The 18861-nt window shown below is 43.1% G+C and overlaps 1 protein-coding gene across 6 annotated transcripts in view; it reads right to left on the reverse strand.

The window, feature by feature from the left end:
- The window catches only part of LOC122729981 (scavenger receptor cysteine-rich type 1 protein M130-like), a 52142-nt gene that overhangs the window by 9938 nt on the left and 23343 nt on the right, over positions 1 to 18861 (reverse strand). For 5 of the 6 annotated variants that reach the window (XR_006353370.1, XR_006353369.1, XM_043969152.1 and 2 more), the window contains exons 6-11: positions 15994 to 16314; positions 12539 to 12853; positions 12137 to 12451; positions 11752 to 11814; positions 10666 to 10980; positions 4591 to 4911 (exon numbers count right to left, since the gene is read on the reverse strand). Coding sequence is in view for 4 of the 6 variants with exons in the window: in XM_043969152.1 (XP_043825087.1) it covers positions 4591 to 4911; positions 10666 to 10980; positions 11752 to 11814; positions 12137 to 12451; positions 12539 to 12853; positions 15994 to 16314 (1650 nt within the window). In the remaining 2 variants the exon portion in view is untranslated. The remainder of the gene's footprint in view (positions 1 to 4590; positions 4912 to 10665; positions 10981 to 11751; positions 11815 to 12136; positions 12452 to 12538; positions 12854 to 15993; positions 16315 to 18861) is intronic. The other variant, XM_043969153.1, reaches the window with a different exon arrangement.

The following is an 18861-nucleotide window of genomic DNA, read 5'->3' on the forward strand; positions in this document are numbered from 1 at the left end:
AAGACATTGGCCTCACCCCTTGCTTTCAGTTCTGTACCACTGCCCTTTCCCCTTCATAGCCATTTACATGAGAGATCAAAAGACTTACATTTGGGACTGAGGGTTCCCAGATTCTGAAAGTTCTTAGGAGTTTTCTTGACACCACCAAATGGATGCTGATCACCTTTCCAAGCTGAACATAAAGATGAACATCTCCCCTCCCCTGGTAAGGTTATTTGGAACTTTACATTATTTCCATTTGTGTGCTCAGTACCAATAAACTGGTTGTTGAGCATCCATAAGCATTTGATCAATTGCTGACCACATCCTGGTCAACAAGGGAGGCTTTAATGACTAACTTAGAATGATTGCCCCTTTCTAGATCTCTGTCTTTCTGAGGACAGGTGAGGAGAAATCAGGAATCAAGGAAGCCATGGCCATCAAGTGCAGGCCCACACACTGATCATTTAAATGACCACATAGTCATCAGTACAGTATGAAGCACTAGGGTCACCCCATCTGGTGTGTAACCCTCACCAACAGCCCATCTCTTCTCCCAGTTACTTCCATTGGGAATCTTCCCAAGCTATGACTAAGTAGTGGGAAATTCACCTTCTGATCAAATAGTAATGCAGGTTATCACTATGACACAAGAAGTGATTAAAATAAATTCCATTCTCAGGAGAGGAATCAGCTTCTCTAGTGATTTGTAGATAAGTGGTGTTCACAATGCAGGTAGTTTAGTGGCTTCTTATTTTACCTCATTCTGGCTAACCAGGCATTAAACTTAGCTTTTTCTAAAGAGTTATTTTGTACCAATGTCTTGAGCTGGGTGTAGGTCCTGAGGCCATCAGTGTCAGGTAAGAGGAGATTGGAGTTGAAAGTATTATTCAACATATAAAAATATGTTTTAACATTTTTATTTAAAGTTTTGAGCTCCATATTCTATCCCTCCCTCCTTCCCCTCCTCCTTCCCTGAGATGGCAAGCAACCAGATATAGGTTATGCATGATTCAACATTTCTCTTTCTCCTTACCTTTGCTCTAGTCTGAAAATATTAGGTGGCTTGCCTCTATTCCAAAACCAACCCATCCCCTTTGTGCCCTTGGTCTTATTCCCTTTCAACTTCCCAAGGACTTTACTCCATTGATAACATTCCCTTTCCTTTGTCACCTCCCAATAACACTCATATTCAGTGCCAACAAACATGCACACAGGTCTCCTTTATCTCAAAAGAAAGCCTCTCATTCACTGTTAATCATGTGAAAAACACTGTCAATATTCACTGCCTCCACTTCTTCACCATTGAGGTCCTCCATACCCTCGACCTCCTGCAATGTGCCTTTCTTCCCCACCACCAAATGGAAAGTGCTCCCTCCAAAGTTACCTAGAACCTCTGGATTGAGAAATCAAAGGCATGCTTCTTAATTGTCACCTTTCTTCATCAGTAAGGCATAGTGAACAGCACTGGACTTGGAGAAACACTTGGAGTGTTTCTGGGCTAAAGTCCAAATTCTTCTTTTTGGCTATAAATGTTTAAAATAAAATTTTACTCATTCTTTGGTTCTTATATCACTTTTGTTTTCCCATTTGTCCTTTCCCCTTCAACTTCCTTTTCCAGAGAGCAATTCCACATAACAAGGAATAAAAGAAGAAGAAAAAACTTCAGTAAAATAAATGAACACATTGAAAAAAATTGACGTTACATGTAGGATTCCACATTGATTATTCCCCACCTCTGCAAAGAAGGGGGAAATGACTTCTATCTCCTTTTTCGGACCAGGTTTTGTTATCTTTGCTTTAATTCTGGAAATATCACAAGCATTTCTTCATTGTATATAATGCATATAATATTGGTTCTTGATTTTAGACATTCTTAATCCTATTTCAAGAAAGGTCCATTTCCTCTACTGAGCACTCCTAACATGGAAAGAGGAAAATTAATGCATTATCTGTGTAATCACAGATCTGTCACCCATCTCCCTCAGGACAGAGGATACTGTAGATCTTTTTGTCCAACCTGCTGAGTAATCCTAGCATGCCATCATCCCCCAGCTCAGATTCCCATAGCAATTATATACTGACCCCTTTAACATTCACTGTGCTTTCTCATAAGTTCATTGCCTGCCTCACTATCTTTCTTTTCTTCATCGATATACTGATTACTCCCTCAGAGATCCTAAAAGTCCAGTTCCTCAATTTATCCAACTCCCATGACCTGCTCTTCTACCCCAGCTCAGCTACAACACAAAGATGGTCCTATCCTTGATCTCGCTATCACACATGAATGTTTCATTTTCCTGATCAAGAATCATGAATTTCCTTTATCTTTCCATCTCACCCTGGGCAGCATCCCTCCTAAACTTTCTCTTCATCTCCATTTACCCTCCAGTTCCACCAACCATCAGAATTATCTCAGGTCAGAACCTCTCGCATGGCTACACTCTCCTCCCTTCACAATCTTGACTTCCTGGTGAGTTAAACTGTGCTCTATCCTCTGCACTTAAATCCCTTGCTCACTTATCCCATCATTCATCCCATTTTACCAAATACCAGCCTTGGAAAACTCTTGCCATTCACCTTCTTCACTTTTACTCACATGCAGCTGAATGGAACTGGAGAAAGTCGTAATGCTGATCTCACTACAAATCTCTGCCAGCTTAGTAGCTTAAATCTCAACTAGACCCTCACAGAAACAAGGCTCGAACCCTAGGCCTTTCCTGCTCATTTCAGTAGCCAGGTCAAACATTGCCCCCACCCCTTCCTTTCCCGCTTAGCACACTATTCTCGCCCTATCTTCTCTATTGGTCTCGTACTTTACTGAAAAAAGAATCGAGACTATTCATTGAACACTCCCTCTCCTACTGTCGTCCTCGTCACTCAGACAGCCTTCCAAACTACCTTTCCCAGTTTGTTCTCTGATGACGTACGGCCCCTCATGCTTGCCAAAGCAAACCTCCTCACATGTACCCTTGATCCCTGTTTTCTCCAGCAGTTTGCCTCCACCATTACCCTTTGGCTAATTCATATCCAATCTCTTCCTATCTACTGGCTCCTTCTCTGCTCCCTTAAAACAGGCCCATGTCTTGCCTATCTACAAAAATCCCCCTCACTTGTTCAGACAATGCCTGCCAGCTATGGTCCCAACCTTATCCTCCCCTTCCCAGTTCAGCTCTTTGAAAAAAGAAGCCTATAGTCTGACCCTTCCCCTGAATTGCTGCATTTCACGGTCTCCTTGACCAGTCCTCAGCATTGGACATGATTGACCAACTCCCCTCAGACATTCTCTCCCTTCTGGGCTTTTGTGACTCAGCTGCCTCTTGGTTCTCTATCCTGACAGCTCTTCGGAAGTCTCTTTGGCTGCATCTTCATCCATGATGTCTTCACTCACTGTGGATGTTCCCCAAGATCCTGATCCCTCTCTTTTTTCCCAGTATAATTTCTCACTTGGTGATCTTATGAGCTCCCATGGGTTCAATAAACTTTGTTATGCAAAGGATTCTCAGATCTATTTATACAGACCCAGTCTCTTTTGTGAGATACTCGATGTCCTCTTTTTTCCTCCGTCTGTCTGTCTATCTCTCTCTCTCTCACATACACACACACACACCCCACATAGTCAATCAATCACTAAATCTTGTCATTTCTCCATTTTTCACTTATGTCCTTTCTCTCCACCAACACAACTAGCATCCTAATTCAGACCCTTCTCACCCATCCCTTGGACCATTATAATAATCTAATTGGTCTCACATCTCAATTCATCCTCTAGTTAGCTGCCAAAATTATTTCCCCACAGTGTATGCCACTCCACCCCCACCCCCACCCCCCTGCCACCATGCTGCTCAATAAGGTAGTGTGACTATTAATTCCAGGGTCAAAAATGAGGCCCTTTGCTATTTAAAGACATTGGGGGGGGGTGCAGCTAGGTGGTGCAGTGGATAGGGCACCAGCCCTGGATTCAGGAGGACCTGAGTTCAAATCTGGCCTCAGACACTTGACCCTTACTAGCTGTGTGACCCTGGGCAAGTCACTTAACCCCAATCGCCTCACCAAAAATAAATAAATAAACAAACAAACAAACAAATAAAGACAATAAAGACATTTGCTTCTTGGTGCATTTCTACCTTCTGAGTCTTTTTGTACTCTGCTCCTCTCTACTCATTCTGTAATACAGCTGTACTGGCCTCCTCACCCTTCGTCCTTCATGCATTCCCATTTCCTATTTCTGCACTGATTATTCCCCATCCCTAGATGGCTTTACCTCCTAAACTTTGACTCTTAAAATCCCTGAACTCTTTGAAGATTCAGCTCAAGTGCCCAGCTTTCAGTACCATCCCCCACATGGTTGTCTTTCATCTACTCTATCATTATTTTGTATGAACTGATTTACATGTGCTGTCTCTCTCATTAAAATGTAAATTCCTTAAGGACAGACACTTTTTAATCTTCCTTTGTATCCCAAGTTCCTTAGCACTTTGTCTGGTCCATATAAATGCTTTTTGATTGGGTGACTGATAATGCATATTCAATGTTTGTTGAAGTATATCATATGGGATTAGGAACAGAATGGATTTCATGAAACTTGTGTACAGACCATGGGGCACTCACCAACACACGTGATCCAGGCCTCCTCTATTGCATTGGATGGTCTCTTCTCCCATGGATCTGATGGACACTGCCAAAGGGAGGTAGGTCCCTTAGGACACTGAACACCATTGACCCACATGGTTCTGGAACTTGCCTCATTTGTATGAGCAAAGTCAAGAATCCCACTGTCCCCACAGCCTAAATGCCTGCAAACCACTCCCACGGTGACTGCGGTCATGTTCTGTCTGCCAACGCTGCCCCAGATCCCATTGTAGAAGACTTCCAGTCGTCCTTCACAGGCCTGGCTGTTGGTCTCGCTGAGCAGCCTCAGAGACATGACCTCTACAGAAGAATGCAGGTAAAGTTTCTTGGTGAATGAAATATTAGGAGGTTCCCTCCCTCCACTTCAGTGGGCCCACAGGATAGGTTCTTCCCAGACTCCTTCTGGGTACAATCATCCTGGGCTTGCAAGAGAGATCACCAAAGCAATAACAGCAACAGAACCAAATCCTTCTCTCCAGGGTCCTCGGTGTCCATGTGGCCTGGAGTTAGTACTCAGACAGAAGTTACTAGCCTTGTGTTTGTCATGGAAATCAAAGTCAACTAGACTCGAATCAGGACAGCAATAAGTCACAGGTGTGTGAACAATAAACAGATTTCACCTCTTCATTTGCTACTATCATGGCAAAAACTTGTTTGCATAGACACAAAATCAGGAGAAGCCTTAATTGCAAACAGAAAATGCATGCATCATGGGGAGTCTCTTTGACAAAATAGAAGCCACTGCTCCTTCACACACACACACACACACACACACACACACACACAGCTTTAAAGGGTCTTTTATACCCTGAGGTCCCACCCACCCCCCACAATCCTCTAGTTTCTATTTGCATTAACCATGCTGGCAGACTTGCTGTAGAATTTTATCATTGATTAGCCATCAATAATTCTGCCCATTAACCCTAGTACCAAGAGTAGGGATTGGGAGAGTATCCAGAAACTAGGGACAAGAGGAATATTTAGACTCTTCACTTTGAATAGAATTGGGAGGCTATTTCTAAGATGGTGTTACTCATGCCAGAATAGGGGAGATACAGGGCCTCTCTTGGCACCTCCCCACCAATGTTTGACACAGGCATTCCCCACGGAAATTATCCCTTTTCAGAAACTTGTTCCAAGACTGCACAGATAATTAATAACAGAAATGACAACAGGCTTCCTGGTTCTTACTTCAATATTCTTTGTATTACAGAAGGAGACAGATTGGTGAAATGCCTCTCTCTACAATAACCATGTGTCAAACAGCCATTAAACATGCTTCTTGGGGCAGCTAGGTGGCGCAGTGGATAGAGCACCGGCCCTGGAGTCAGGAGGACCTGAGTTCAAATCCTACCTCAGACACTTGACGCTTACTAGATGTGTGACCCTGGGCAAGTCACTTAACCCCAATTGCCTCACCAAAAAAAAAAAAGTTATAAATGAATCATGCTTCTTTCTTTTTTGGTTTAGCTGTGTCTATATGTTAATGTGTAGGTTTTATAGGTGTATCTTTATATACGCACAGCCATTCTAACTTCAAGTTATATTTTAATGTGTATGTCTATATTGCACATAGTAAATTGTATATGTATGTATATTTATGTGTGTATGTGTGTGCATGTGGGTGTATTCTATGTATGTATGTATATGTATATGTATATGTATATGTATATGTATATGTATATGTATATGTATATGTATATGTATATACACACACTTACTCATCTGTACCGTGTTTATGTGGCTTAGTGTAAAACCATAGCCAATATTATAAAGAAAAGACCATCAAGAAAGTGGCCCAGTCCTGCACATACTTGGAGGAACTCTCTGCCAGAATGCCCCTTTAATCATCTCCTCTCTCTCCTTTATACCCTTTCACCTCCTCAGTAGAGAGGCATATAAGGGGGTAGGGTTGATATACTGCTGGACCTGGAGTCAAGAAGGCCTGAGTTCAAATTCGACTTCAGCCCCTCACTGGCTGGGTGATCAAGAGCAAGTCACTTGACTTCTGTTTGCCTCAATTTTCTCAGCTGTAAAATGGGGGGTAAGAATAGCACCTGAAAAAAAAACTGGGGCAGCTAGGTGGTACAGTGGATAAAGCACCTGCCCTGGATTCGGGAGGACCTGAGTTCAAATCTGGCTTTAGACACTTGACACTTACTAGCTGTGTGACCCTGGGCAAGTCACTCAACCCCAATTGCCTCACCAAAAAAAAAAATAGCACCTAGTTCATAAGGTTGTTGTAAGGATCAAATGAAAAGATATTTGTAAAAAGGAAAAAAGTGCTTAGCACAGTTACTGATACATAATAGATGCTATATAAATGTGTATTCCCTTCCCCTCCCCCCTTATCTCCAATGTCTCCTTTATCTTCTAGGTCCATTCCTGTTACCTACAATCATGCTAAAGTCTACCCCATCTTTTAAAAGAAAAATTTCTCTAGACCCTAAAATGCCTTTCACGTTTCATCTTATATCTCACCTCACTTTCCTGTTAGCCACATTCTGGAGAGCCCAATCATCTCTACTTGGGGTCTCTGCTGCCTCCTTTCTTTTCTTTTCTTTTTTTTTTGCGGGGCAATGGGAATTAAGTGACTTGCCCAGGGTCACACAGCTAGTAAGTGTTAAATGTCTGAGGCCAGATTTGAACTCAGGTCCTCCTGAATACAGGGCCAGTGCTTTATCCACTGAGCCACCTAGCTGCCCTATTCTCAGTGTTCTTTGCCAGAATATCACTCATCTCACAACTCCTAACTTATTAATAGCTTGTGATCCAGACTATTCTTTTGTTCTTTTTTTCTTTTCATTTACATCTTTAGATGCTCACAGGAAATTTCTCACAAAGACCCAACTTGCCCTATGTAGATTTTCTTTGAGAGATAACCAATGCTAATGGTTATTTTCCCAACAACTACCAAATATTTCTCAATTCAGTGTTCTCCTGTTTTCAGACTCTAAGTCCCTCTCATGCTTTCATGTCAATGAATGGGAGATGATCAAGAAAAGGACATTGAGAATGAATGGTCAGCCAGGTGGGACAAAATTAAGAGCAAGAGGAGTGTCACAAAGACCCAGGCACAAAACTGGCAAAGACCATTCCTAGTCTAGTCATCTGCCTTCAAGGAGATTTTAACTTATCAATATTTGAGCAAGTCCACCCACTCTGCCCCTTCCTCATATGGGTATTGAAGTGGTAGAGCCCATATGTGGCAATTGTATTGCAATGATGAGAATAGATTTTTATTGAAAAGCTAAAAAGTATGTTTCATTTCAAATGGATTTGTTGCTTCTCCACTTTGTAAAATATTCTGCTTGTTTTTTTTAACCTAAACATTTTCTTTATCCCAATTTTAGTCTCAACCACAAAGATGACAGGGGTTAGCTAAAGATAAAATTAAATTGAGTTAAAGAACCAAACCTGTGCCTTAATGTTAGGAATTTTCCTAGCTGGTGACTATTGGCTACTGTAGTAGTACCCCTAACTTTTCATCTAATGTTGTCTTTTTTCAGTTATGTCTGACTCTCGATGACCCAATTTTGGATTTTCTTGGCAGAGATATGGGAGTAATTTGCCACTTCCTTCTCCAGTTCATTTTACAGATGAGGAAACTGGGGCAACCAGAGCTAAATGACTTGCCCAGGATCACAGAGCCAGTAAGTGTCTGAGGCTGGATTTGAACTCATGAAGATGAGTCTTCCTGATTCCAGGCCCTAAGCTCTATCCACTGCAGTGCCATCTAGCCACCCCACTTTCATCTGATATAAACTCCATAAGTCTGCAGAAGGGACCACCTCCTGGATCTGGGGAGCCATTGTGGTTAGCTATGTATCCCAAAGGGAGCTAGTTATTGTACTAGGATGTGGCTGATGACATCTCCACAGAGAAGTGGGGTAGGGAGGAGGGACCTGTGTTCCCCCCACAGTGACACCCACCCCCACAAATAGCATGTTCTAATATCATGTTGCTTCCTGGTACACTATAGACAAATGTATTACATTTTAAAATCCAGGACCTCACTTTCCGATAAAGCTTTTGAGGTCCAGCCTTGTGTCCACCTCTACAATGAGATGATAGACTATTCATGTTTACATTGACATTGTTAGGAAGACTTCATATTTTGTCATATGATTTTTCTACTTCATCGTCTGTAGTTGATGTCAGTGTGTAGATGTGTGTGTGTCTTCATAATGGTCAGTTTGCTCACTTGCTGGAACCCAAGGGCTGAGAGTCTCATCGAATGATGGCTCTGCATGAATGTCAATGTCTAGGTCCTCTAGGAATGTTTGGAGACTTTAGTTATTAGAGAGACCTTTCACTTGGTTAGATTAATGGTCGTGATATAGTTGAGATAGATGCGCCAAAGCCTGTAGGATTCTATGGCCCCTTTCCTATAATTCTGCACCATCACTGCAGAAGCTAACTGAGGCTGAACAGACTGAAAACCAGCAACTAGCAAGGACAATTTAAATGTGCAAGTCTCTCTGGTTTCCTTTGTTGAAAAAAACAGAAGTTTTTTCCTTTTCCTGTCTTTGTTAGATCACCACAATCATCCCATGGTTCCGTTTACATCTTTGTTCATTCTTTGATAATTTTATATCTATCTAAAATTGCTTTGGCGTAATTGATAAATAGTCAAAGGATATGAACCAGCAGTCTTCAAATGAAGAAATCAAAGCTATATAAAAAATGCTCTAAATCATTAATGATTGGGGAAATGAAAATTAAAATAGCTCTGAGGTACCACCTCACACCTATCAGGTTGGTTGATATGACAGAAAATGAATATGAGAAATGTTGGAAAACTGGGAACTAATGCACTATTGGTAGGATTGTAAATTGATCCAATCATTCTGGAGAGCAATTTGGAACTCTGTCCTAAGGGTTATAAAACTGCGCATATCCTTTCACCCAGGGATACTTTCACTGCTATACACTGTCTGTATCCCAAAGAGATTTTTTTTAAGGGGGGGAGGACCTATTTGAACAGAAATACGTATAGCAGCTTTTTTGTGGTAGCTAAGAATTGAACATTGAGAGGATGCTCATCAATTGGGGAATGGCTGAACAAGTTGTGGTATATGATTGTAATGGAATAGTATTGTACTATAAGAAATAACAAGCAGGATGATTTCAGAAAAACCTGGAAAGACATACATGATCTGATACAAAGTGAAGTGAACAGAACCAGAACATTGTAGATAGTAATAGCAATATTGTACAACAATCAACTGTGAATGACTTAGCTATTCTCAGTTATACAGTGACCTAAGGCAATCCCAAAGTATTCATGATAAAAAAAAAATGCTATCCATTTCCAGGGAAAGAACTGATGTTGTCTGATTATAGACTGAAGCATGCCATTTTTCTCTTTCCTTTTTCCTTCCTTCCTTTCTTCCTTCCTTCCTTCCTTCCTTTTTTCCTGTCTTCTTGAACAAAAATGACTAATATGGCAATGTTTCACATAATTGCACATATACAACCTATATCAGACTGCTTACCATCTCAGGGATAAGGGAAGGGAGGGAAGGAGGCACAGAATTTGGAATTCAAAACTTTAAAAAAATGAATGTTTCAAAAATTGTTTTTACGTGTAATTGAGGGGAAATAAAACTGCTTAGGTGTTCTGTGTCTTTCATAAAGCACATCTTGGGGGCAGCTATGTGGTGCAGTGGATAAAGCACCAGCCCTGGATTCAGGAGGATCTGAGTTCAAATCTGGCCTCAGACACTTGACACTTACTAGCTGTGTGACCCTGGGCAAGTCACTTAACCTTCATTGCCCCACCAAAAATAAAGCACATCTCTCAAATTTAATCCTGCTACCTACACAAAGCAGTGATCCCGTGCCACTGCAGATTTGTCCTTGGGCTAGTACAGACAAGGCAAACCTGCATCCCAAGGACTCTTTGTACCACCGAGGATGCCCATCTGGACAGTCCTATGTTGACCTCACCCAAGGGATATTGACCTCAGGTGATCCTCTCTCACTTGCCTTCATCCTCCCTCAGTCCTTTCCCCTTTAATTGGATATTCAATAGGTATGTTCATAACAGACCTGAGCAGAGCACTCCTGCATCTTCCTTGTGCCTGCATTTGTGCTGACCCCAGTCTCTTGAGGGACATTGCCACACCTTGGATTCATTCCCAGAGCAGTTCACATCGTCCAGCCAGATGGGCCCAGTTCCTGCTCCAAAATGAGCAGAAATGGTGGCATTGTAGGCCACACCACAGCCAAGCTGTCTACACACCACCTGGGCATCATTTAGGTCCCAGGAGTCATCACAGATGGTGCCCCAGGCACCATCATGGTAGACCTCGACTCTTCCAGCACAGCGATCTCCCCCATTCACAAGGTTGATCTGTCTCAGCTCTATAGAGAGAAATATCTGTTAGTACACCATGCAGTCCAATCCTTTTTCAAGTGGTGACACTGCACAAAGCATTATGATTTGTGCTGATAATCAGTTAAAAACAAAACTGCCTTCAAGGAGTTTCTCTTCTACTGAGGGGAATACAGCAGGCAGACTGATAAGAAGTAAGATAACAGGAGGTCAGAGATGAGGTCCAAGGTAATATGAGGAATTCACTGTGAGGGAATCTAGAGATTGCAAGAGGTGGGGCTGATGAAGCAGAACTCTCCAGGTGTGGGCCAGATTGTGAAAGGGCATGGAGACCAGAGATGAAGGATATATCATGGGAAGTGAGAAATGGTAGACAGAACTTGGCAGTTGAAGAAAGGCTTGAGCTTAAGTCAAGCTGAGGAGTTTGTCTTTTATCCCAATGGCTCCATTGGGAGCCATCTGGGATTTTTGAGCAGGCAAGAGAAAAAGTCATGTCTCTGCTTTAGGAAGATGATTTTAGCAGCTGAGTGGAGGATGTGCTGGAGAGAGAAAAGACAGCCAAATGAAAGGTGACCAATGAGCCTGAGCTAAGGAGGTGCCATCCCAAAAGGAAGGAAGAGGACAGAGGCAAGTTAACGTAAAGTGTGAAATTCAGCAACTATTTGGCTGTGAAGAAGATTGGGGCTGGGAGCAGACTAAGGAGAGAGAGGGTGAGTTTCAGGTTGTGAATCTGGATGCTTATGAATCTATGTTGCACTAGCAAAGAGAAGAGTTTCCTAAGTGCTGCTTGAAATTCTCACCTGAGCATAAAGGTAACTGAGGCTGAGCATCTTGGCACTGGAATTGATCATCCTGCTGGTTTCCTGCAAAACAAAGATCTGCTAAGAAGGTAGATAGATCTTATGTCTGTGTCTGTGTCTGTGTCTGTGTCTGTGTCTGTCTGTATAGGGCTAGATGGGGTAGCTGGATGAGATCTAGAAAGAGATCCAGCCCCAAAGGCAAGTTCTTGTCCTCTGGCGTCCTTCTAGTTGTTCATTGACCCAGAGAAGGAGGCAAAAACAGTCTGTCTTAAGACTCTCTCCCATGAGACTCCCTGACCACATACACTCTTCTCAGATTTTCTTGCTCCCAGAGACAGGCCTCCTTCTGTCCATGGGCCCAGGATGGGAGGTTTTCTCCTCTTACCTGAACAGTTCACAAGAGCAGTATTTTCAGGACTACAATGTGGGGCTCCCAAAGCAGTCATTGGACAAGTCTCCAGGTGGGGCTCAGTCCCTGAGCAGTGATATGTGTGCCCCCATACAGGGCCTCTTGCTTTTCCAAAATACACTCCTGTGGAGGCTGAGACAGCGACTCCACAGTCAAGTTGCTTGCAGAGAACATTGGCATTGGTCAGATCCCAGTGGGAGCCACAGAGGGCTCCCCAGACTCCTTGAACCTGGATCTCAACACGTCCCTCACACCTGGAGTTGCCATCCATCAGCCGGAAGTCTCTGTACCCTGGAAAGAAGATGAAACCTTAGAGAAGAGTCTGTGATCCTGGAAGTGGGGGGTAGGAATGGGGGTAGGCACTTTGTTATCTCTCACTTGAGCAGATGATGCCGATGGTCCTGTCAGAGCTGCACTTCCTGCCATGAATGGGCACTGTGGGGCACAATGTGACATGGGACTCGTTGCCTGTACACTGAAGCAGCTCAGGCAGGACTTGGCCACCTCCTTCTCCAAAGGAAGCCCCATCCAGGAGAGAGACAAGGGTGCCACACTGTAGCTCCCGGCACAACACACTCGCTGTCTGCAGAGGAAAATCAGGACTGCAGACAGAGACCCAGCTGTCCTCGTACTTCACTTCCACTCTCCCAGAGCAGGGAAAGTCTCCCCCACTCAGTCGTGGTTGCATGTGGTCTGTGACACAAGAAACCCCCAGTTAAGACCTTGCACTGCTGGGGAAGAGCACACGACTTTCTCCCAACCCCTGCCTTGATCCTTTTCCCACTCTTCTCCAGACCACCCCAAGAGCAAGGGCCCTGAGGGCCGGTGGAGGCTGTGCTTTCCACTGAGGCCTTCCTTGGGCACTCATTTCTTCAACACACATGTGGAAGCTGCTGCTGCTGCTGCACCTGCTGCATTTAAGACATGGTGGAAGGGGCAGCTAGGTGGCACAGTGGATGGAGCACCGGCCCTGGATTCAGGAGGACTTGAGTTCACATCCAGCCTCAGACACTTGACACTTACTAGCTGTGTGACCCTGGGCAAGTCACCTAACACTCATTGCCCCACAAAAAAAAAGAAAGAAAAAAAAGACATTGTGGAGAACATGTGGCATGGGACCTCAATGTGCTGTCTGTGCTGTGTAGCCTCTGACCCCAATTATACCAAACCCAGAGCTCCTAACACAGGAAATCTCTTGGAATGGAAGAATAGATACAAAAATGGACAATTATGCTATTGCCAACTTTGAAGGTGCTCCACAGGCTGGTTGTCCCTGATACTTTAGTGGTTAACAATTACAGTCATAATAATTGTCAGCAAAGGCTCATGTAGGACATCTAACTTGATCCTTAGAGCAACTCTGCACAGTAGGAAATAGTGTTACTGCTATTTCACAGATGAGGAAACTGAGGTAGAGAGGAGTGAAATGACTTTTCAGGGTCACACAGCTATTCAGTATCTGCAGGCAGGCATGAGCACAGCCTCTAAGCCCCAATCCAGTGATCTTTGAAGGGACCTGGCCACCAGCTTTCAGTTGCCACGGTGATTAACAGGTTTGGATATTTGGAGACTAAGCCAAATTATTGGGCCAAAGTGGAACTCACTGGCCATCCTGCATGGTCAGGAAGTGACCAGAGAATCTTTGTCATAATGACAGGTCAGCTCATGGGGCTTGTCTGTCTTCTGCCTCTTATCCTTTGATGACAGCTGGTTTATACATTTATAATGTCTAAATACACCTTGGTAAGAGCAGTAAATTGTATAATAATGGACATTTAAGTAGCCTTTGAAGTTGGACAAGTGACCTAGATAAGTATGCTCTCAATGGAGCCTCAGAACAACCCTAAGTAGGTGGTACAACAGGAATTATTACTTGCATTTTACAGTTAAGGAAATTGAGGTTGAGAAAAGTAACATGACTATATTTCCATTCATCCATTCATCCATCCATCCATCCATCCATCCATCCATCCATCCATCTATTTATCTGACTGTCTGTCTATCTATCTACCTACCTATCTCTCTATCTACAGCTTTGAGACTTCCTGTACCCAGATAGCTTACATACTTCTTGTGATTTTCTATATACAACCACACTCTCTTATTTAATGCTTTGGATATGCATCCAGTGAGCTGCCTAGAACAAATAGATGAAGGAGTGCCATTCCTAATGGTCAAGAGTTTTTGAACATACTGCAAACAGGCCTTCTCGATATCAAGTAAGGTGATTCTCACCTCTTAGACAAGGGGTGGGGACTAGACATTGTTATCTTCATGACCACTCCTTCCTCTAGTGAAATTACAAACAAGGTGGACAACAGAGGGAATCAAATTACTTATCCTTGGTTTTAAGGGTGCAGCATCCCTGCATTACACATATTTGTGCCCTACATCAGAGTCCAGTAGCCAGAAGCCCAGGGTTACCTCAGTAGCCTTTTTCTACCATCACCATTAAATGAGTCAATCCTTGTGATGACTATGCCAAGAAGTTCTTCTTCCCCAAACCTAAAAGAACCTGGAACAGTCTCCTGGACCATTTCCCTTATACCACTGATGGTTCCTGTGCCTCATTGATGGAAATGTTCTGACCAGGACCCAGAACCATGGAGGAGAAGGTATTTTTCTGTTGTCATGAGCTTAATGTGGTTCCCCAAGTTTTCATTAGGCTCTTAAGCCCATGTCTTTATTATGACTTGCTAGACTCCGTTGACCCAGGAATTCTAACAGTCTGCATCAGTCATAGAGTTGGTCCTCAGGATGCCTAAGGATCAATGATTACTGCATGAAACAAAACTAGTCCTATCTACATGTTATCAACACTTATGGAATGAGCTTTGAAATATCCCTCAAAGAGGTCCATTAGGAGCACTAATTGGAAAACAGACATGTCCTTGTGGAGGGCACTGGCATTACCACTGAGTGCCCACATGCCTGTATCACTGACAACGGTTGTGGAAGTCTGTGAATATGAGGGGCTTTCTCAGACAGTAGTCCAGATACTTCTCTCTTGGGGGACCTCCCTATAAGTCTGTGTACCTGGGTGCCCCCAGCCTCTCCTTCTGGGGATGGAGAGGATCTGTTTCTTTGGATAAATGAAAATGGAACAAGTAGGAGGAAAGCAGGCCAAGTGACTGCATCTTGACATATTGGTGCTAAATCTCACTAATTGTGAAGACATTCCAATGAGTAGAGCAAACACAGCTTCTTCCACATGTTGAAGGCAAGGCAGAGGGGAAGAAAGGTCTGCTTGGTAAATGGGCCTTGTTCTAGGAAGAAGAGACTGGCATTTACCATTGGAGCCTGATTGGGTCCCAGGTACATAGGACTGTATTGAGACCAGGAGCCCAGAGATGGGCTGCTTCCTATTCAGGAAGGAGCCAATGGGCAGGTATTTTTCAGGAAGGACCTTGCGCTATGTCCTCTAGCAGAGAATTCATCACTGTGACCCTACACCAAAGAATCCCAAGGGTTTGCTCTGTTCTGATACTCCCTGGATTCTCACAGGAAAAGCACACACACACACACACACACACACACACACACACACATCCCTTTTACTAAATAACTTCTTCCAGGTCCCTAAAAACTCACAGCCTGGCTAATATCTTTATACATGTAAAATGTAGGGCTTGGGTTTGTTCTGCTGCTGGAGCCATCAAGGAAACATTGATTATGGGACAGGGACTGGAACAAGCTACAGGACCTGGGGAAGGAGGGTCGAGAGACTATTCAGGATTGGGATAGGCTGAAGTCCTGGGAGGATCCTTGACCCCACGCTGAATCCTTAGGAATCAGATTCCTCCAGGGGGTTGGTCTCTGGGATCCAGACTCACCTGAGCAGATGACAGCAGCTTTTTCATCCTCATGACAGGAGATCTTTCCCCATTCCCAATTCCCACAATCCCCAAAAGATTCCTCTTTTCCATAGCATTTGATTCCAGTGATCCAGACGTGCTCAGAGATGGTCCCAAAACTGTGTTCCAAGGGGATGCTGACAGCAACTCCACAGCCCAGTTGCTTGCAAACCATGGTGGCTTCATCGAGTGACCAGCTTCTCCTGCACACGATGCCCACCTCCTCATGGACTCTTACCTGCACTACCCCTGCACACTGGCTGCTACCCCCAAGCAGCCTCAGCTCCAGGGCGGATGAATCTGTAAAAGAGACAGGAACAGGAGCGGCTAGGTGGCGCAGTGGATAGAGCACCAGCCCTGGAGTCAGGAGTACCTGAGTTCAAATTCGGCCTCAGACACTTAACACTTACTAGCTGTGTGACCCTGGGCAAGTCACTTAACCCCAATTGCCTCACTAAAAGAAACAAACAAAAAAAAAGAGACAGGAACTTCACCTCGAGAGAGCCAGGCCCCCCTACCCTTGGGACCTCAGTGGCTCTGTCGGCCATCTGTACTGCTCCTACACTACAGTGAAGCATCAGAAGCCCTGCCCTCTGCCAATCACTGGAGGACACAGAGACACTACTGAGAACTTCTTGTCATGGTTGGCATACTGCCTTCTGTCACTCGAGCACTCAGCAGAAGCCATGTGACTTTTGAGGGGGAGATTTCTGCTGATAGGAATAACGATTCAATATTTTGTATAATATTAGCTTTTTAAAAATATATTTCATTTCTTAATCTGAACATTTTATGTTTTTCTTAGTCATCATTTTCCTCTGAGTTATTAGTTTTGTTAGCATATAACAAATAATTTTTCATAATTTCCTTTATTTTTCCTTCAATTGTGATGAATTCACCTTTTTATTTTTTACATAAACAATTTAATTTAACCTCTTTTAAAATCAGATTACCTAAAAAAATACTCAGATTGCCTAACTATTTTAAAAGTTTTTTTTAATTAAAAGAACTCAACTCTTATTTTTATCAACTTAAAATGGAAGGGTTTGTACAGTTTTATTAATCTTTCTTTTTGGTTTTCAAATTTTTTACATTTTTTAATTGGAGAATTTGTTTAATCCTGGATTTGTTTTTCTCATTTTAAAAACAAAATTGAGGGGCAGCTAGGTGGTGCAGTGGATAGAACACCAGCCCTGGATTCAGAAGGACCTGAGTTCAAATCTAACCTCAGACATTTGACACTTACTAACTGTGTGACCCAGCACAATTCACTTAACCCCAATTTCCTCACCACCCCCACCCCCCAAATTGCATGCCCACTTCATTGATTTGTTCTTTCTCTCTTTTATTGGTTAAAAGTATTGAGAGGTATACATTTTCTCCTAAGGATTTTAGCCTGACACCATAAGTTTACAATTTTTTCTCATCATTGTCACTTTCTTTAATGCAGTTTTCTGTTCTTTGTACCACTAGAATTTTAGAATTATTTGGCCTTCAATTATTTTTAATGCTTTCTTTGAAAGTCATTGCAAATAATTTGTATTTCATTGTGATTAGTAAAATATATCCTTAATATTTCTCTTCCCCCATACATGGTCAGTTTTGGTAGTGATACCATGGACAGTTGAGACTATTTACATTAATTTCTATTTCAATTCACCTTGTTCCTGACTTTCTGGATTTCAAAATCCTTTTCCTGCACCAGATACATTCATCTCTCCCTTTCCCTTTGTTTTTGCCATCCTTCTGTGTATTGCTTTTCCCATTAGAGTGGAAGCTTCTTGAGGGTAGAGGCTGCCTTTCTTTTTGCTTATAATTCTATCTCTGGCGCTCAGTGCCATGCCTGGCAATTGAATAAATGCTTGTTTTCTTTTCTTCCATCTGTCCAGCCCTACCTTGTTCCCTTCCTTCTTTGAAGTGACTGTTTCATGTTTGTCTTTGTGTTGCTCACATTTTATTTAACTTAGAAAAACAAAGCAAAGTTGTAAAGGTAATCTTCCAGGGAGAACTTACTCACTCATATTAAGAGCATGTAGAGGGGCAGCTAGGTGGTGCAGTGGATAAAGCACCGGCCCTGGATTCAGGAGTACCTGAGTTCAAATCCGGCCTCAGACACTTGACACTTACTAGCTGTGTGACCCTGGGCAAGTCACTTAACCCCCATTGCCCCTCAAAAAAAAAGAGCATATAGAAATCAAGGATGTGGGTGATTGTCCTGATCCTGGCTTCCAGATCACTATTGGTTTGTGGGTACAGGTTTTACTGAAGAATTTATGGATCTAGAGAGATGTCAGCAGTCTCTAAATGACCCTAAGCAGTCCTAGCTATTTTCATATAGTTCTCTCCCCTCTCCCTGTTAGTTCTGGGACTTGGGGATTTGACAGCATGCATGAAGAATGCTGTAGAGCAAGCATTCCCAGAGCTGAGGGACCTACCTTCTTTGAGGAAGTAGTAGGGGCTTAAATAAGGAGTCTAGGTCAAGGTATCATGTGGAGTAGAAGGCAGACTGTTTAAGTTGGCAATGATCCCACAGAGGGTTGTAGGATTCCTCATCTCTTGCCTCCATACCTTTGTACAAATTGTCCTCCATGACCAGAATGTACTTTCTTCTCATCTCTGAGTTCAACTCACACGCTATCTCTCCCACATGCCTTCTTCTGGTCTCTGTGGATGCCACTGCTGCATCCCCAAATTGTTTTGTACTTACTTATATGTGTACATGTTATTTCCTTGAGCCAAATACAAGTTTCTCAGGGAGTCAGGACTGTTTCATTTTTGTCTTAGAAACCCTGGGAGGGGCAACTAGGTGGTTCAGTGGATAAAGCAACAGCCCTGGATTCAGGAGGA

The sequence above is a fragment of the Dromiciops gliroides genome, chromosome 5 (genome assembly GCF_019393635.1).
Source record: "Dromiciops gliroides isolate mDroGli1 chromosome 5, mDroGli1.pri, whole genome shotgun sequence".
NCBI lineage: Eukaryota > Metazoa > Chordata > Mammalia > Microbiotheria > Microbiotheriidae > Dromiciops > Dromiciops gliroides.